Source organism: Mytilus galloprovincialis, chromosome 5, assembly GCF_965363235.1.
Source record: "Mytilus galloprovincialis chromosome 5, xbMytGall1.hap1.1, whole genome shotgun sequence".
In the NCBI taxonomy this organism is placed as follows: domain Eukaryota; kingdom Metazoa; phylum Mollusca; class Bivalvia; order Mytilida; family Mytilidae; genus Mytilus; species Mytilus galloprovincialis.
In genome coordinates this window covers 88456965-88473087 of record NC_134842.1, presented here as the reverse complement: position 1 = coordinate 88473087, position 16123 = coordinate 88456965, and the positions used below count along the sequence as shown (strand labels likewise).

Sequence of the window (16123 nt, the reverse complement as noted above, 5' to 3'; positions counted from 1 at the left end):
ACCGTTTTAGAGATCTGTCCCCCTATGGAAACATTACAAGATTTTTTGTGTTTCCGTTCTATAAATTTAGTTTGCCTCAGACAAACACTATAATTAGTTATCAAAGTTACCAGGATTATAATTTAGTACGCCAGACGCGGGTTTCGTCTACATAAGACTCATCAGTGACGCTCATATCAAAATATTAATAAAGCCAAACAAGTACAAAGTTGAAGAGCATATAACCTTTGCACATTGCAAATTACCACAAAACACGGATCAAGTTCGAACTTTTGTGATTGTACCTAGAGTTATGTCCCTTTACGAATGAAATAAATGCTGTATTTTTTCGTTTCCATTCTCTAACATAAGTTTGCGTCATCCAAATGTTTTGAAAGACGGATGACAGATACGGGAGGAAATTCAAACTCATAGATCAAAAATAGACTGACAATGACATGGTTAAAAAAAGAAAAAAACAAACAAAGATTTTAAACAATGTTTATAACCTTAAACTACAGATAACGTACACATTTTGGTAGGGTTACTTTACAGTTCTTGAGTTATGTTCCTTTGAAAATTATATGCAAACGGGGGCATCATCTGTTTCCTATGGACACATTCCCCATTTTTTTTTACGGTTTGTGCTATCACACCACTGTCTCATGCTTCGGTGGATGAGCTATCACAACAAGGTATAACTCTGTAGCATTCTGTACAGCTTGTTTTGTCATATAACCATTGGTTCTTAATTAATGCCTTTTTAGCTCACCTGGCTCAAAGGGCCAAATGAGCTTTTCAAATCACTTGGCGTCCGTCGTCGTCGTTAACTTTTACAAAAATCTTTTCCTCTAATATTACTGGGCAAAATTTAACCAAACTTGGCTACAATCATCATTAGGATATCTATTTTAAAAAACGTGTCCGGTGACCCGGCCAACTGACTAAGATGGCCGCCACGGCTAAAAATAGAACATAGGGGTAAAATGTAGATTTTATCTTATAACTCTGAAACCAAAGCATTAAGAGCAAATCTGACATGGGTAAAATTGCTAAACAGGTCAAGATCTATCTGCCCTGAAATTTTCAGATGAATCGGACAACCAGTTGTTGGGTTGCTGCCCCTGAATTGGTAGTTTTAAGGAAATTTTGCTGTTTTTGGTTATTATCTTGAATATTATTATAGATAGAGATAAACTGTAGACAGCAATAACGTTCAGCAAAGTAAGATCTACAAAAAAGTCAAATGACCAAAATGGTTTGTTGACCCCTTAAGGCGTTATTGCCCTTGATAGTAATTTTTTACCAATTTTTTGTAAATTTTTGTTTTTTACAAACTTAGTCACAATTAAATTATTATTAGGGTAGCTAGTTTAAAAAATGTGTCCGATGACCCCGCAAGCCAGCTAACATGGCCACCATGTTTTAAAATAGAACATAGGATAAATGCAGTTTTTTGCTTATATCTGTGAAAATAAAGCATGTAGAGCAAAAAAGAGACGTGTAAAAATGTTCATTTGGAAACAGTCTATCTGTCCTGAAGTTTTAGACAAATCAGACAAGCTTTGTTGGGTTGCTGACCCTGAATTAGTAATTTTAAGGAAATTTTGAGGTTTTGGTTATAATCTTGAATATTATTATAGATAGAGATAAATTGCAAACAGCAAAAATGGTCAGCAATATAAGATCTACTAATATGTCAAAATGACCAAAATAGTCAATTGACCCAATAAGGAGTTATTGTCCTTTAAAATCAAATTTACCAAGTTTTCGTAAATTTTTGTTATCTTTTACAAAATTAAAGTCTTCTCCTGAAACAACTTAGACTATTTTAATCAAACTTGGTCACTATAAGCATAAGGTTAATTAGTTTAAAAAATGTGTCTGATGACCCTACTTGCCAAGCAATATAGGGGGCAAAAGTTTTTCACTTTTCTGAAGCTTAAGGATGTTTGCTCCTCATATTTTTGAATTTATGTCAGATATTCGAAATCCTCTGGTTTTATCCATCTAGTGCCCATTACAAATTTTGCCCATTAAGCTCCATTTATCTTTTCATAATTTTATTACATATAGTTTTATAAGTCATATTTGAAAATCTCACAAAATCCTTGTTATTTTTTCATTGTTTTTGAAAGATAAATGATGACAATGTTAATTGTATGAAAAATCTAGAGAGAAAATTTTCCCGCCAAATTTTCAATGGCATATATCTCGAAAACAAGCACACGGACCCCTAAATTTTTTCTGCTTTTCTAGTTTCTTTATTTTTATACTATCAATTTATAATCGTCTTTTAAAAAGCTTGTTATTTTGAAACAGAGTAGTGAACATCCTTAAGCAAAAGTATAACGGTTGCATTATTTCATGCATCAATTGTAAATAAAAATATAAGGTGAGCGACACAGGCTACTTGGAGCCTCTAATTTGTTGTTACTAAAAAGTGACATGAAATAGTTTTAACATATAAATTTACAGTTTAGTAGTGGGAAAATAGCTTGAAGAACGAAATGCATCTGTTTTTGTAGGTTTTTATGTGCAGTTAGAAGCCAGTACTGTAAATATTTGGAACTCTTATTGTATTTGATTTTTCTTGTTAAGTTGAAGCTTAAAGCTTATGTTCGTTACAGAAAGAGGGACGAAAGATACCAAAGGGACAGTCAAACTCATAAATCTAAAACAAACTGACAACGCCATGGCTAAAAATGAAAAAGACAAACAGAAAAACAATAGTACACATGACACAACATAGAAAACTAAAGAATAACCAACACGAACCCCACCAAAAACTAGGGGTGATCTCAGGTGCTCCGGAAGGGTAAGCAGATCCTGCTCCACATGTGGCACCCGTCGTGTTGCTTATGTGATTACAAATCCGGTAAATAGTCTAATTCGGTAGGTCACATTCATGAAAGGGAAGGGGATTGTAGTTACGACGTAAGGAACATATCCGATATCATTTGTGAAACGGTTATTCCATAACGGTCAACCAACTCGTGATGGCGTCCGTAAAATTTACGAAGGGATGATTTCAACTTCACCATTTGGAACTCTTGGTTTAATAGCTTCCTTGTGAGCAATAACCCTCTATCAAGAAAATCATGATAGGAAATGCAAGCACGGGAATATCGTATCAATTGGAAGATATATACCCCGTATGCAGGTGCTGCTGGAATGTTGGAAAGTTCACAATTAGAAAGCTGAAATCATCTCTTTTGTCGTAAAGTTTTGTTTTCAACCGACCCTCATTGTCAATTTCTAGATGTAAGTCAAGATATGAAGCTGACTTAACTGTATCTGTAGTATCCTTTATCTCCAATTCGATGGGATAGATGCGTTCCACATAGTCACCAAATTTTGAATTGTTTAGTGAAAGAACGTCATCTATATAGCGGAAATTAGAGTTAAAGGATATTGCTAACTTCTTATCTTTCTTCCTAAGAAGTTCCTGCATGAAGTCGTATGTCATGTTTCAAAAATGGAATCAGTTGGAATTTTGTAAATTCGTGAATTTATTTTGCAGAACCTTAATGTAAAATTTACATTAAACAATAATGACATTATTTGCAGCCTTATCAACCGGGCCAAAAAAAATTCTTGGTGAGTTCTTTTAGGTTGCATTTCTGTAAATACAATCATGCAATTTCCCATAGGAACCCCCTTTGCGGCTAAAACTGTGAAACTTTTACTATGAAGTTCCGCGAAAAGTTGATATGCACTCCTATTTAATTCATAGTTCAACTTATGGGGCTGTGCGGCCTATTTTTAACATTTATATGCCCCGAACTTGTTAGAGTTTAAACTTATACTAAAAAAATTTATTACCCCTACCTATACTTTCTGCCTACTTCAGAATTCATTTTGTACCACTATATATACTGGTAACAGTCCCATATGATGTCTCTATGAGATGAAACATCAAAGTCATATCTGGGAACCAATATGTCAACAAATCAAGATCTCCGCGTGGTTTGAGAAACAGCTGTATTTACAAAGTGCAATCTTTAGCTTATGTTTGATTCGAAAAATAGGACTATAGTTGTTGTTATTAGGAGTAAAATACAAAAAATTATGATAAAAGAGATGATTTTTTATTTCCTATCGTTAATTATCCAATTTTAGATGGTGACGTTCCCTTGTCACCATCTTATGGTGCTTATATATCTCAACTTGTACGATTCGCTCGTGTATGTAACAACGTGTTAGATTTTAGCGAGAGAAGTTTATGTATTACTAAAAAATTATTACACAAGGGTTTTCGATATCACAAACTAGTCAAAACATTTACTAAATTTTATCATCGGTATAAGGAAATAATTCGTAAATATAACTCAACATGCAGAAATTTTATACGTTCAGGTATTTCACATCCAATCTTTAATGGTAATATTCTTAACAAAGTACAAACATGTCAGTATTCTCCTTAAAAACTTACAAAACCTTTAAACAGACTTATTAAGAAGGGATATAGTTACGATACTGTTCTCAGATCATTAAAGACTGCATATTTTGGCTTTAATATTGATTCACTTATAGGGTCTTTGCATTGGAAATAACCACATTTATTTAAAAAAAAAACAGTTGTTGGCATGACACGGGTTATGTTCTTCTCATTTATTGGTTGATATTCATATGATGAAGACATTATCTTTCAATCAGTTTAATTGAGGTCTGGAACTGGCATGTCAGTTAAATGCTAGTAGTCTGTTGTTATTTATGTATTATTGTCACTTTGTTTATTTTCTTTTGTCAAATCTTCTGACATCGGACTCAGACTTATCTAGAACTGAATTTTAATGTGCGTATTGGTATGCGTCTACTTTTCTACATTGGCTAGAGGTATAGGGGGAGGGTTCAGATCTCATAAAGATGTTTAACCCCTCCGCAATTTTGCGCCTGTCCCAAGTCAGGAGCCTCTGGCCTTTGTTAGTCTTGTGATTTTTAATTTTAGTTTCTTGTGTATAATTCAGAGTTTAGTATGACACCCATTATCATTTAACTAGTATACATATTGTTTAAGTGGCCAGCTGAAGGACAACCCCGGGTTCGGGAGTTTCTCGCTACATTGAAGACTCATTGGTGGCCTTCGGCTGTCGTCTGCTCTATGGTCGGGTTGTTGTCGCTTTGACACATTCCCCATTTCCTTTCGCAATTTTATTTTAAATGCTGTAAACGTATATCAATTATGTTCATTACTGAATTTAAATAGAATCTAAGGATTTCTTGTCAGCTTTTCCTAGCGCGCATTCCAATTAATGACGGAGGACGATATTTCGGTCCTTTACTGATTTTAAGGTCTCCTGTTATAACATGAGAACTGGGTCATAAATGTATTCGGAACAATTGCATTTTCAGGATATAGATGTATTGTCACTTATATTAACATCTTTACATACTTCGCTGTAATTAAACATTTATTTCCGGGTAGATCTTTTGTAAACATGACAAATAAGAGGGAGTTCCAGTATTATCAAAATATCTAAGAATTTGTTTTTTAACAGACTCCACTTTTAAAATACCGGAAATATTTACAACTACTGTAAATTCAGAAATTATTGCGAGGTTTTTATTGTTGTGAAAAATGCGGTTGAAAACGCAATAATTTAAACTCGCATTTTGAAATATTATAAAATCAACAGGACTTTTCCCGAAAACATTTGTATTGTTGGTACGAAATGTTCTTTGATAACGGTTTGTTCTACGCCCATGATTACTGTTTTTACGAACAGTTTAAGAAACCATATCCAAAGTGTTGACATAATCGGTTCTTTGCATATCACCAATTCCCATGATATTACCATCGAGACCGATATGATAGACGGTCTGTAATTTTGTTAAATCCAATTGATTTATCTATGGGCTTTTTAAAAAAGACAAAGGTGTTCGTGTGTGCGTTTAGATAAATATCGTCCAGTTGCACCTCCGTAATGAAAACCTCATCCCGGTTTGTTTTATGTGAGTAAACGGATAATAGTGTTAGTTTTTCAATTTAAATCACTTTCAAAATTTAATGTGGATGTGCTACCATTAAAGTAGACATTACCGTATTGTCGATGGAAAGACATGAACGTTTTATATTCGTATGACAATTATAAATAGATGTGGATACTTAAAAATTCCAAAGATCTTTTAGAGTACATACAATCTAACTCTCTTTCATCTTTTAATAGTATTAAAACATTTGACGTTTCTACACTTTATACAAGTATTCCACATTCCAAACTAAAAAAAAATTGAAAGAGTTGGTATTGCTTTGTTTCATAAAAAATAATGGCCAACGAAGATACAAGTAGATTACCAAGATACCAAAGATTTTAAATCGTGCAATGAAATATATAGACAATTAATAGATAAACGTAATTGTATTTCGGAATATTCACGAATTAAAAGTTCCATACCACAAACATTCATGCAGATTTTAAAAAATAACGATGATCAACCTGCTTTAAAAAGCAACAAAATAAAAATGTCTGAAAACCTTGAATTTTTAAATCCAGACAATAAAATTATTAAAATCAAGGATCTGACATTAAAATATGTTCAATTAAACATTAACATAACTGAGACCCCTAAGTGTCAAACAAAATGGGAAAATTTGTATAGCGAGTATATACTCACCAAAAAAAAAAAAAAAAAAAAAGTATCTTGTAAAAGAAAGGGATAAATCCTACTTTGTAAAGGATCACTCTGATTCAAACAAAAAATTCTCTGAAACTGACATTATCAAGATGCTTGATTTCTTGATTGACAACATATTTGTTACGTTCGGAGGACGTGTTTTTCAACATACTATCGACATTCCAATGAAAACGAATTGTGCCCCTCTTCTTGCCGACTTGTTTCTTTATTATTATGAGGCTGACTTCATACAGGAACTTCTTAGGAAGAAAGATAAGAAGTTATCAATATCCTTAAACTCTACTTTCCACTATATAGATGATGTTCTTTCACTACATAATTCAAAATTTGGTGACTATGTCGAATGCAACTATCCCATTGAATTAGAGATAAAGGATACAACAGATACAGTAAAGTCGGCCTCATATCTTGACTTACATCTAGAAATTGACAATGAGCGTCGATTGAAAACAAAACTTTACGACAAAAGAGATGATTTCAGCTTTCCAATAGTGAACTTTCCATTTCTAAGTAGCAACAGTCCCGCAGCTCCTGCATACGGTGTATATATCTCCCAATTGATAAGATTTTCCCGTGCTTGCATTTCCTATCAAGATTTTCTTGATAGAGGGTATCTATTTATATTTTTATACCAGAAATAAGCAGCAATAAAGTTCTGCTTCTAATAGGCACCGATACACCAGAAGCACACATTCCCATAGAAGTGCGTTCAGGAAGTAGTCATGAGCCATATGCTGTACGAACACGCTTAGGATGGATCGTTAGAGGACAAATCAACAACACAAGCACCAGTGATGTTGTTAACATCAATTTTGAGCATGCAGATAATGTACTTTTGCAGCAGCAGTTAAAGCGACTTTGGACCACTGATTTTCTCGATCAGCCTAGCACGGAGAAAGTATGCATGTCTTTGGAGGATAAACGCGCCTTGAAAACAATGGAGTCAACAATAGCCTATGAAGATGGACACTACAAACTTGGATTACCGTGGCGGGATGAAAATGTAAAATTGCCGAATAATTTGCCTTTAGCACATGCTCGATTAAATCAATTACACCGTAAATTGTCACATGATCCTAAGCTGCACGAGATGTACACAGCAACGGTAAGTGATTATATACAAAAAGGATATGCAAAGGAAGTTACTGATGTAAGTAATGAGTCAAGTCACATATGGTACCTTCCACACCACCCTGTTACAAATGAACATAAACCCGGAAAGGTGAGAGTAGTCTTCGACTGTGCAGCCAAATTCAAAGATGTTTCGTTAAATAGCCGATTATTACAAGGTCCAGACTTTATGAACAGCTTGGTAGGAGTTCTAATGAGATTTAGACAAGACCACATTGCATTAGCTGCTGATATAGAGGCTATGTTTCATCAACTCCGCGTGAAAGACGATGACTGTGATGCTTTACGATTTTTATGGTGGCCAAATGGAAACTTAAAAGTACAGCCAAAATGTTACCAGATGCAGGTTCATCTGTTTGGTGCAACATCATCGCCCAGTTGTGCCGCATACGCATTGAAAAAGACAGCTATTGACAACGGTGAGTTATTTGAAACAGAGATAGCATCAACCGTAGAGAGAAACTTTTATGTAGACGACCTCTTGAAGTCGGTGAACACGGAAGAAAGAGCCGTTCAGCTTGCAACGGATTTACGAGAAATTATGAAACGTGGTGGATTCCGATTAACGAAGTGGTTAAGTAACAGTAAAGTCGTTACAAACGAAATACCGAATTCGGAACGAGCACCTTCAGTTGAAATTTTGAAGTCAAACACAGCTTTGCCGACCGATCGCGCACTAGGCGTAATATGGGACGTAAATGATGATTCCATCAAATATAAAGTCAAACTCGAGGAGAAGCCGCTGACAAGACGCGGAATAACTTCTACGGTAAGTTCGATATTTGATCCACTGGGGCTCATAGCGCCAATCATTTTAAAAGGGAAGATTATATTACAAGATCTAAGTAAACAGTCAATTAAGCTTGGAAGGGACGATCCTATACCAAAAGAAAAAGGAGAAGAATGGATAAAATGGAAATCGACACTGCCAGAAATTGAAAATATATCAATACCTAGATGCTTCAAGACAAAAGACATGAAAGAAATATCTGATGCTCAACTTCATATATTTAGCGATGGTTCTGAAATTGGTTATGGAGCATGCGCTTACTTACGTCTAGTAGACACTAATGGAAAAGTGAACTGTTCACTTATTCTGGGAAAATCTCGTTTAGCGCCATTAAAACAGACAACGATTCCCAGACTAGAGTTATCAGGTGCCGTTGTTGCTTGCAAACTTTACGAAATAATTAGAGACGAATTAGAGATTAAGATTGACAGCGTAGTATTTTGGACTGACTCTATGATAGTACTTGGATACATTAAGAATGAATCTCGTCGTTTTAAAACATTTGTTGCAAACAGATTAAGCAGCATTCATGAGTTGACATCACCAGGTCAGTGGCGATACGTAGATACAAGATCAAATCCTGCCGACATAGCATCTAGAGGCATTCTTGCAACAGAAAATAAACAGATCAAATTTTGGCTCCATGGACCAGAATTCTTGTTGAAAGACTCGTTTGAATGGCCGAAACCAAAAGCTGTATCAACGGTAGACGAGCAAGACATAGAGATCAAAAGGGTCGTTATGATTAATTCAACTACAACTGATTCGATACGCGATATAATTACATACTTTTCAAATTGGCAAGTATTACAACGGACTGTAGCATGGCTAATCCGTTTCAAGAAATATTGTATACGTCGTTTCTTAAAACGAGACGATGAAATAAAGACAGACAGCTTAAATGCTGATGAATTACAAGAAGTACAAGAAGCAACAAGGTATATATTGTTACATGTACAACAAGAATCATTCTTAAATGAAATCAAAATGATTGAAAAGCAAAATCCTGTTAAGAAAGATAGTCGTTTAGCACCTTTAAATCCTGTCATGCATGATGGGTTATTGCGCGTCAAGGGACGTCTAAACTTGTCACTAAGCAAATGTCCGGTCATTATACCAAATTCTCATCACGTGACCACTTTAATAATCAGGTCGTTTCACGAACAAAATGGTCATACAGGAATGGCACAAGTGCTAGCATCATTACGGGAAAAGTATTGGATTTTAAAAGGACCTAGTACTGTCCGAACAGTTTTGAACAGGTGTGTAAGATGTAGACGATATCAAGCACCGCTTTGTTTTCAGAAGATGGCTTCTGTTATAGACGATCAGAAAACTCCTGATAAACCACCATTTACCTTTGTTGGAATAGACTACTTTGGTCCATTAAATGTTAAAGTTGGACGTTCAGTCGTTAAAAGATACGGTTGCCTTTTTACATGTCTTACAACAAGAGCTGTTCACATAGAAGTGGCTCATAGTTTGACTACAGATTCTTTTATTTCTGCTTTCCAACGTTTTACGAGCAGACGAGGCATACCCGAAAAGGTGTATAGTGATAACGGGACAAATCTTGTAAGTGGAGAATCGGAACTTCGGAAATATATTGAACAATGGAACAAAACAAAAATATCCAGTTACATGTCACACAAGGATATTAATTGGACTTTCAATCCGCCAAACGCTAGTCATCGTGGTGGTGTATGGGAAAGAATGATTCGTACGACACGCAAAATTCTCAGAGCTCTTGCAAATGAACAACTACTTACCGATGAACAGTTACTTACCTTTATGGCTGAAGCCGAAAGAATCGTCAATGATAGACCGATAACACCAGTCAGTAATGATTCTCGAGATTTGCCAGTTCTCACACCGAATATGTTATTACTAATGAAAAACAACACTTCAATACCGCAAGGTGTGTTTGATGAGAAAGATGTGTATGCTAAAAGGTGGTGGAAGCAGATACAATACTTAGCCAATGTATTCTGGAGACGTTGGTTACGGGAATATCTACCAACTCTACAGCAGAGAAACAAATGGCAAAGAGAACAACGAGATGTAAGGCTTGACGACATCGTAATCATTGCAGATGACCATACACCGAGAGGACAGTGGCTATTAGGACGAGTAATTGAGGTCATTAGGAGCCGCGATAGTCTTATCCGTAGTTGTGTGATCAAAACAAAAGAGTCAAAATTTTTAAGACCAGTAACTAAATTATGCCTACTCGAATGTTCAGAATAGAGTTTACAATAATTAATTGATATTTATAATTTTTTGTGTGATGACAATTTTTAAGAAATGTCATGGTGGGGAGTGTTAGATTTGAAATGTAATTCCAAATTGTTGGGTTACTTCATTTATTATTACTGAAGTTATTTATTTTATTTGTAATACTTGTAGATACGATTTTTGGGTATTTGCGCATACATGTAACGTTGCGCTCTTATGAATTGTTATATTTCCCGTTTTTAAAGTTTTATGACGTTTAGCCTTTTACGTACGTTAAACCGGAAGTCCCTTTTAGGGCAAAATGTGATCCGTCTCTAATCAGTGACCTTCCGCCGTTTGAGATCTATTTCGTGCACTTTGTAAGGAAAAGAAGGTAGCCGCGAAAAGTAACATGTTATTTTTGTTACGACTGGAGGCTACTCATGTCGTTATTTGCAGAGAAAATTAAAATGACCAATATTTATATTCTCAATAATCTCCTCGTTGCACAAAAGCATAAACAAAATAAAATAAATTATTTTCCAGAGCATTTTTATATGAAATAAAAATGTGACTATAGGTGGTTCCATGTTCAATGCGCGAAATAGGTACAAAAAATGTTATCTTATGAAACTCTATGACAATACACATATAGAAACTACAGAATCTGGGCGATAATTTAAGATATGTTTCTATGTGTCTCTAGCATGAACAAAAAAGTGTACCTGTTTTTTATTGGGGGTGAAATATGTGTTGACATTTTACGCAGATGAGTCGCATCTTTTCCGATTTTATTTCCTTCGTTATTTTCTTATTTGAAAACTTTTTGTTGTGAATTTTGAATGCCTATTAAATCTTGATATACAGATTGGGATTTTATAAAGTTTTATGAAAATATTTTGAAAAAATATAACAAAAAAACATATTTTCTGAAGACGATGACCATCAGCCATTGCGTTCTTTTTTTCCGGGGCGGGCTCAGGGTACAGACGTACATCCCATTTCTGCAGTGAAATCAAGAAAATTTGAAGGAAATATAAGTTTAAACAGAGACATATATACACAGAGATTGGCAACTCCGTGAAATCCCGTGAAAGATCGCGGCCCGGGATGAGATTCTCGTCGATAAATATTAGAACATGTAATCAAGTCAGGGATGAAAAACCTCGATAGATAATCAAGAAAAGCAAAGGGAAAATTATTTCAGATCATCTTATAATTTCTTTTTTTTTTAAATACTTGAAATCGTTATATTCATTTTTATGTATTTATTGAGAAAAATATTTTTTTCTGCATTTCATATAATTTAAAAATTCAAATCTGGTAATGATCAATTGTTATTACAAGAAACTTTTCTTTACCGCATATCTTTGCAATAGTTTGCTCCTTAATTACACAGTGAAATTATGTGTGTCCGATTTTTCGGTAATTAGTCCCTTAGAGTTGTGACTGTTGATTCACAGGTGTGCGGATTACGCAATTTATTGCCCTGCGATCACCTGAATTTTGCCGGAGGTGAAGTTCTATGTGGATTATTACTTGGTAATTGTTTTTAAAACTTAACAAATTCTGACATATTATTTTAACCATGACACCAGAACTTTATTTTAACAGAAGCACTGGCCAATACTTTAGTATTCAATCAGGAAAACAAAAAGTCTTTTAACATGTCAAAAAAAGAAATGAAGCAACTTTTTCATATATAAAAAATATGTAGCCAGTAGAATTTTGTATCGTGAGAAACTGATTTTATATCTGTTTTAATTTAATTTTAATTTTAAATTGTCAATTTGACCTAGAATAAAATTATTTATGGAACCTTTGCATAAATTTGATTTTCCTAAAGGCACGTACATTATAGTGTTGTCGAAATCACTATTTTTGCTGCCATGAAATATTGAATATGAATCTGTCATTATTTGTAGTTTTTTTAAGACTTGATATCACAGACTCTGATTAAAAACAATTTGTATCATAAGTACATAAAAATGCCCTGCTGAACTGTAGAATTTTAATGTTTTGTTTCATAGATCACCGGAGTACTACAACATTCTTATCTTTACTCTTTCCTATCGGGTAGTGAAACTTGAGTTTGAAATTAGAAAGATTTAAAATTGTGCACGATCTTTTGTGAGTTTATGTTGTTCAAGGTAATTTTCGGTGCAGTTATTTTCTTTTCATTTGTTATTTTTTTCCTCTGTGTTACACGACCTTGTACTTTTTGTATTACCCCTTGACATCTCCTGCTTCTGTTTAAACCTTTTCCACCAATATATTTTATTTAAAACATAATATGTCATCTGTTTTAAATAAAATAGTCTCATTCCCGGAATTTGTTATACAGTTATTCATTTTAATATCAGCTTTTTTATAAGCATATAAACTGCTTGGTCTCTTCACACAACTTATGTTTAGGACGGAATGCAGAAATAGGTACATACATGTACCAGGTTATGGATATATAAGTACATGTTATGTGCTTTTGACCTTCACACGAATTCTTAAACATTCATAGATGTGCAAAGAATATTGTTGTCGTTGGGTTGTTGTCTCATTGACATATACCTCACATTTCTGTTTAGTCATAGCATCTGTGCCTTTTCAATTTATTGCAGAAAATATTAGCATAAACAATTTTTTCAAAACAGGAGAGGTGAAATAGTGATCACAGAATGAGAACATGTTATATTATAAAGAAGAAAACTGAAACAGATAAATATAAATAAGCACCATTGACAATTTGTTTAAGGACTGAAACAAACATAGATGGTGACCAATGTGAGCGACTAGTGTACAGTAGTAGAGTGAACATTTCTTGCTTCTTTTTCTACACATTTTGTCATTTCATGTAAACAATCTTGTTACTTTCCATGGAGAGGAAGGAATCTGTGAAACGAAATATTTTGCTATTTAGTAGTGTCAAGATATATCACAGGGGTGTTGTAAGATAAATGAACAGTTTCTCTTTTTTTACATTATGCTACCTTTATGCTACAAGGGTAGCATTTTCCATTCTCATGATGTACAAAGATATTATAGAGTGGCCTTCCAATGATAGTCATACATGTAAATCATTGTCTCATTAGCAATCATACTACATCATCATATTGTTATACATGTACATGTATGTAAAAACTATGTACATGTAGTGTTGCCTTTGTAAACATAAAGAAGACAAATGAAGTTGAACACAAGATATTTATTTGCTTTTTTATCCATCTGCACAACTGCCACTGTATCACTTCTGCTTCAAATTCAATAGATTGAATGCAGAGTCTTGTATTTGTTTTTAGTTCAATGGTCTCGCCATCAATTGCACAAAAATCGCATACACATGTACATCAAGTTTGGCATATGAACTACAATAGTATGGTGTTTTTACAGTCAGGATAAGCACATGTAATTTTCTCTCTTACAAAACCATTGTTAAGTATCACATTGATAGTAGTAATCAGTCCACTACATGACAGTGCCGTCACATTCGGATAAAGTCATCACTAATAGTTGTTCCTGTTTGCCAGGGATTCTTAATTTCAATCAGAAAGACTTGGGAGTCCTACATTCAGCACATGTATGATATTTTATCTCTTGTATGCTGCACTGTTAGGTAAATTTGATCAACATCTTTGTTCTTTTATAACGTGCAGGATCCTGTTAAAAAAAAAAGCTGTCAGATACTGAATGTAAATATATATATAAAATTGTAAATGTCATCAAAGTGGTGGAAATAATGAAAAAAACAATTTTTATACCCAAATCCAGTATTAGTATGTTTTGTGAAATTAAATCATGTGATGGTTACAATTTTTCTCTAAAGATGGACAAGTTTATAACCTGTAGCCATGGACAGGGGTCTGTCTTTATATTGAAGAAAATTAACATGACCGACAGCTTGAGTACTGATTTTTAATTGTAAATTGCATCAAAGTGGTTGAAAATCTGAAAAAAACAACCTATATACACAAATCCAGTATGTCATAGGAAAGTAATGCAAGTACTGGGTACAATAATTCTCTGAAGATGGAAAAGTTTATAAAGTGTAAACAGACAGGGGTCTGTCTTGATATTGAAGCAAAACACCATGGCCTACAGCTTTAATACTGATTTTTTACTGTAAATTGCATCAAAGTGGTTTAAAATATGAAAAAAAAACAACCTCTATATACCAATCCAGTATGTCATAGGAAAGTAATGCATGTGCTGGGTACAATAATTCTCTGAAGACGGAAAAGTTTATAAAGTGTAAACAGACAGGGGTCTGTCTTGATATTGAAGCAAAAAAAAAACATGGCCGCTATAATACTGATTTTTAATTGTAAATTGCATCAAAGTGGTTGAAAATATGAAAAAAAACAACCTCTATATACCAATCCAGTATGACATAGGAAAGTAATGCATGTGCTGGGTACAATAATTCTCTGAAGACGGAAAAGTTTATAAAGTGTAAACAGACAGGGGCCTGTCTTGATATCGAAACAAAAAAAAACAACATGGCCGCTATAATACTGATTTTTAATTGTAAATTGCATCAAAGTGGTTGAAAATATGAAAAAAACAACCTCTATATACCAATCCAGTATGTCATAGGAAAGTAATGCATGTGCTGGGTACAATAATTCTCTGAAGACGGAAAAGTTTATAAAGTGTAAACAGACAGGGGCCTGTCTTGATATTGAAGCAAAAAATAAACATGGCCGCTATAATACTGATTTTTAATTGTAAATTGCATCAAAGTGGTTGAAAATATGAATAAAACAACCTATATATACCAATCCAGTTTGTCATAGGAAAGTAATGCATGTGCTGGGTACAATATTTCTCTGAAGACGGAAAAGTTTATAAAGTGTAAACAGACAGGGGTTAAAAAATTTCATAACGTGCATGTCGGCCAAGCTTCCTTTATTATATACTGCAATTAAACGTTAATCGTCGCAATATTTTAACTAATAACTACTACAAACTGAATAAAACAAGGTAATTCATATACGAAATTGAAATATGTACTTACATTATGCTGTTTTGAAATGCTTGATGTAAAATAAAAATCGAAGCGAGGTGGTGTACTTATCGTGATAGAATAAAAATGGCGATCTCGTTAAAGTCTCGCGTGATGCGATGTTTGGATTAGATTTCGCTGACCACTGTTACAGTTGCCAATCTCTGTGTATATATGTCTCTGGTTTAAATAGTACAGAATTGTATAAACATTGAATAACTTGTCACATTTTCCAATATCTTCTACTTTTTACTTTTAGGGCTATTTTGTCGATTATTTCCCCGGGTATTAAATTTTGATCGAAGAAGATTCCAGAAAAATATAACTGCTTCTTTATAAATAATTCATAATGTCAGTGTTCAAGTATGAAGAAG

At 34.0% G+C, this 16123-nt stretch overlaps 1 protein-coding gene and 1 long non-coding RNA gene across 2 annotated transcripts; one reads left to right on the top strand and one right to left on the bottom strand.

The window, feature by feature from the left end:
- Positions 1–6249: 6249 nt before the first annotated feature.
- LOC143074189 (uncharacterized) lies at positions 6250–10786 on the top strand. Its single transcript, XM_076249738.1, has 2 exons — positions 6250–6268; positions 7254–10786. The coding sequence occupies exons 1-2, from the start codon at positions 6250–6252 to the stop codon at positions 10784–10786; spliced, it is 3552 nt and encodes a 1183-aa protein (XP_076105853.1).
- Positions 10787–13932: 3146 nt separating this feature from the next.
- Positions 13933–15920, bottom strand: LOC143076646 (uncharacterized). Its single transcript, XR_012978733.1, has 2 exons — positions 15762–15920; positions 13933–14404 (listed from the first exon to the last, which is right to left on the bottom strand). It is a non-coding gene; the product is annotated as an uncharacterized LOC143076646 (long non-coding RNA).
- Between the last annotated feature and the right edge of the window lie 203 nt (positions 15921–16123).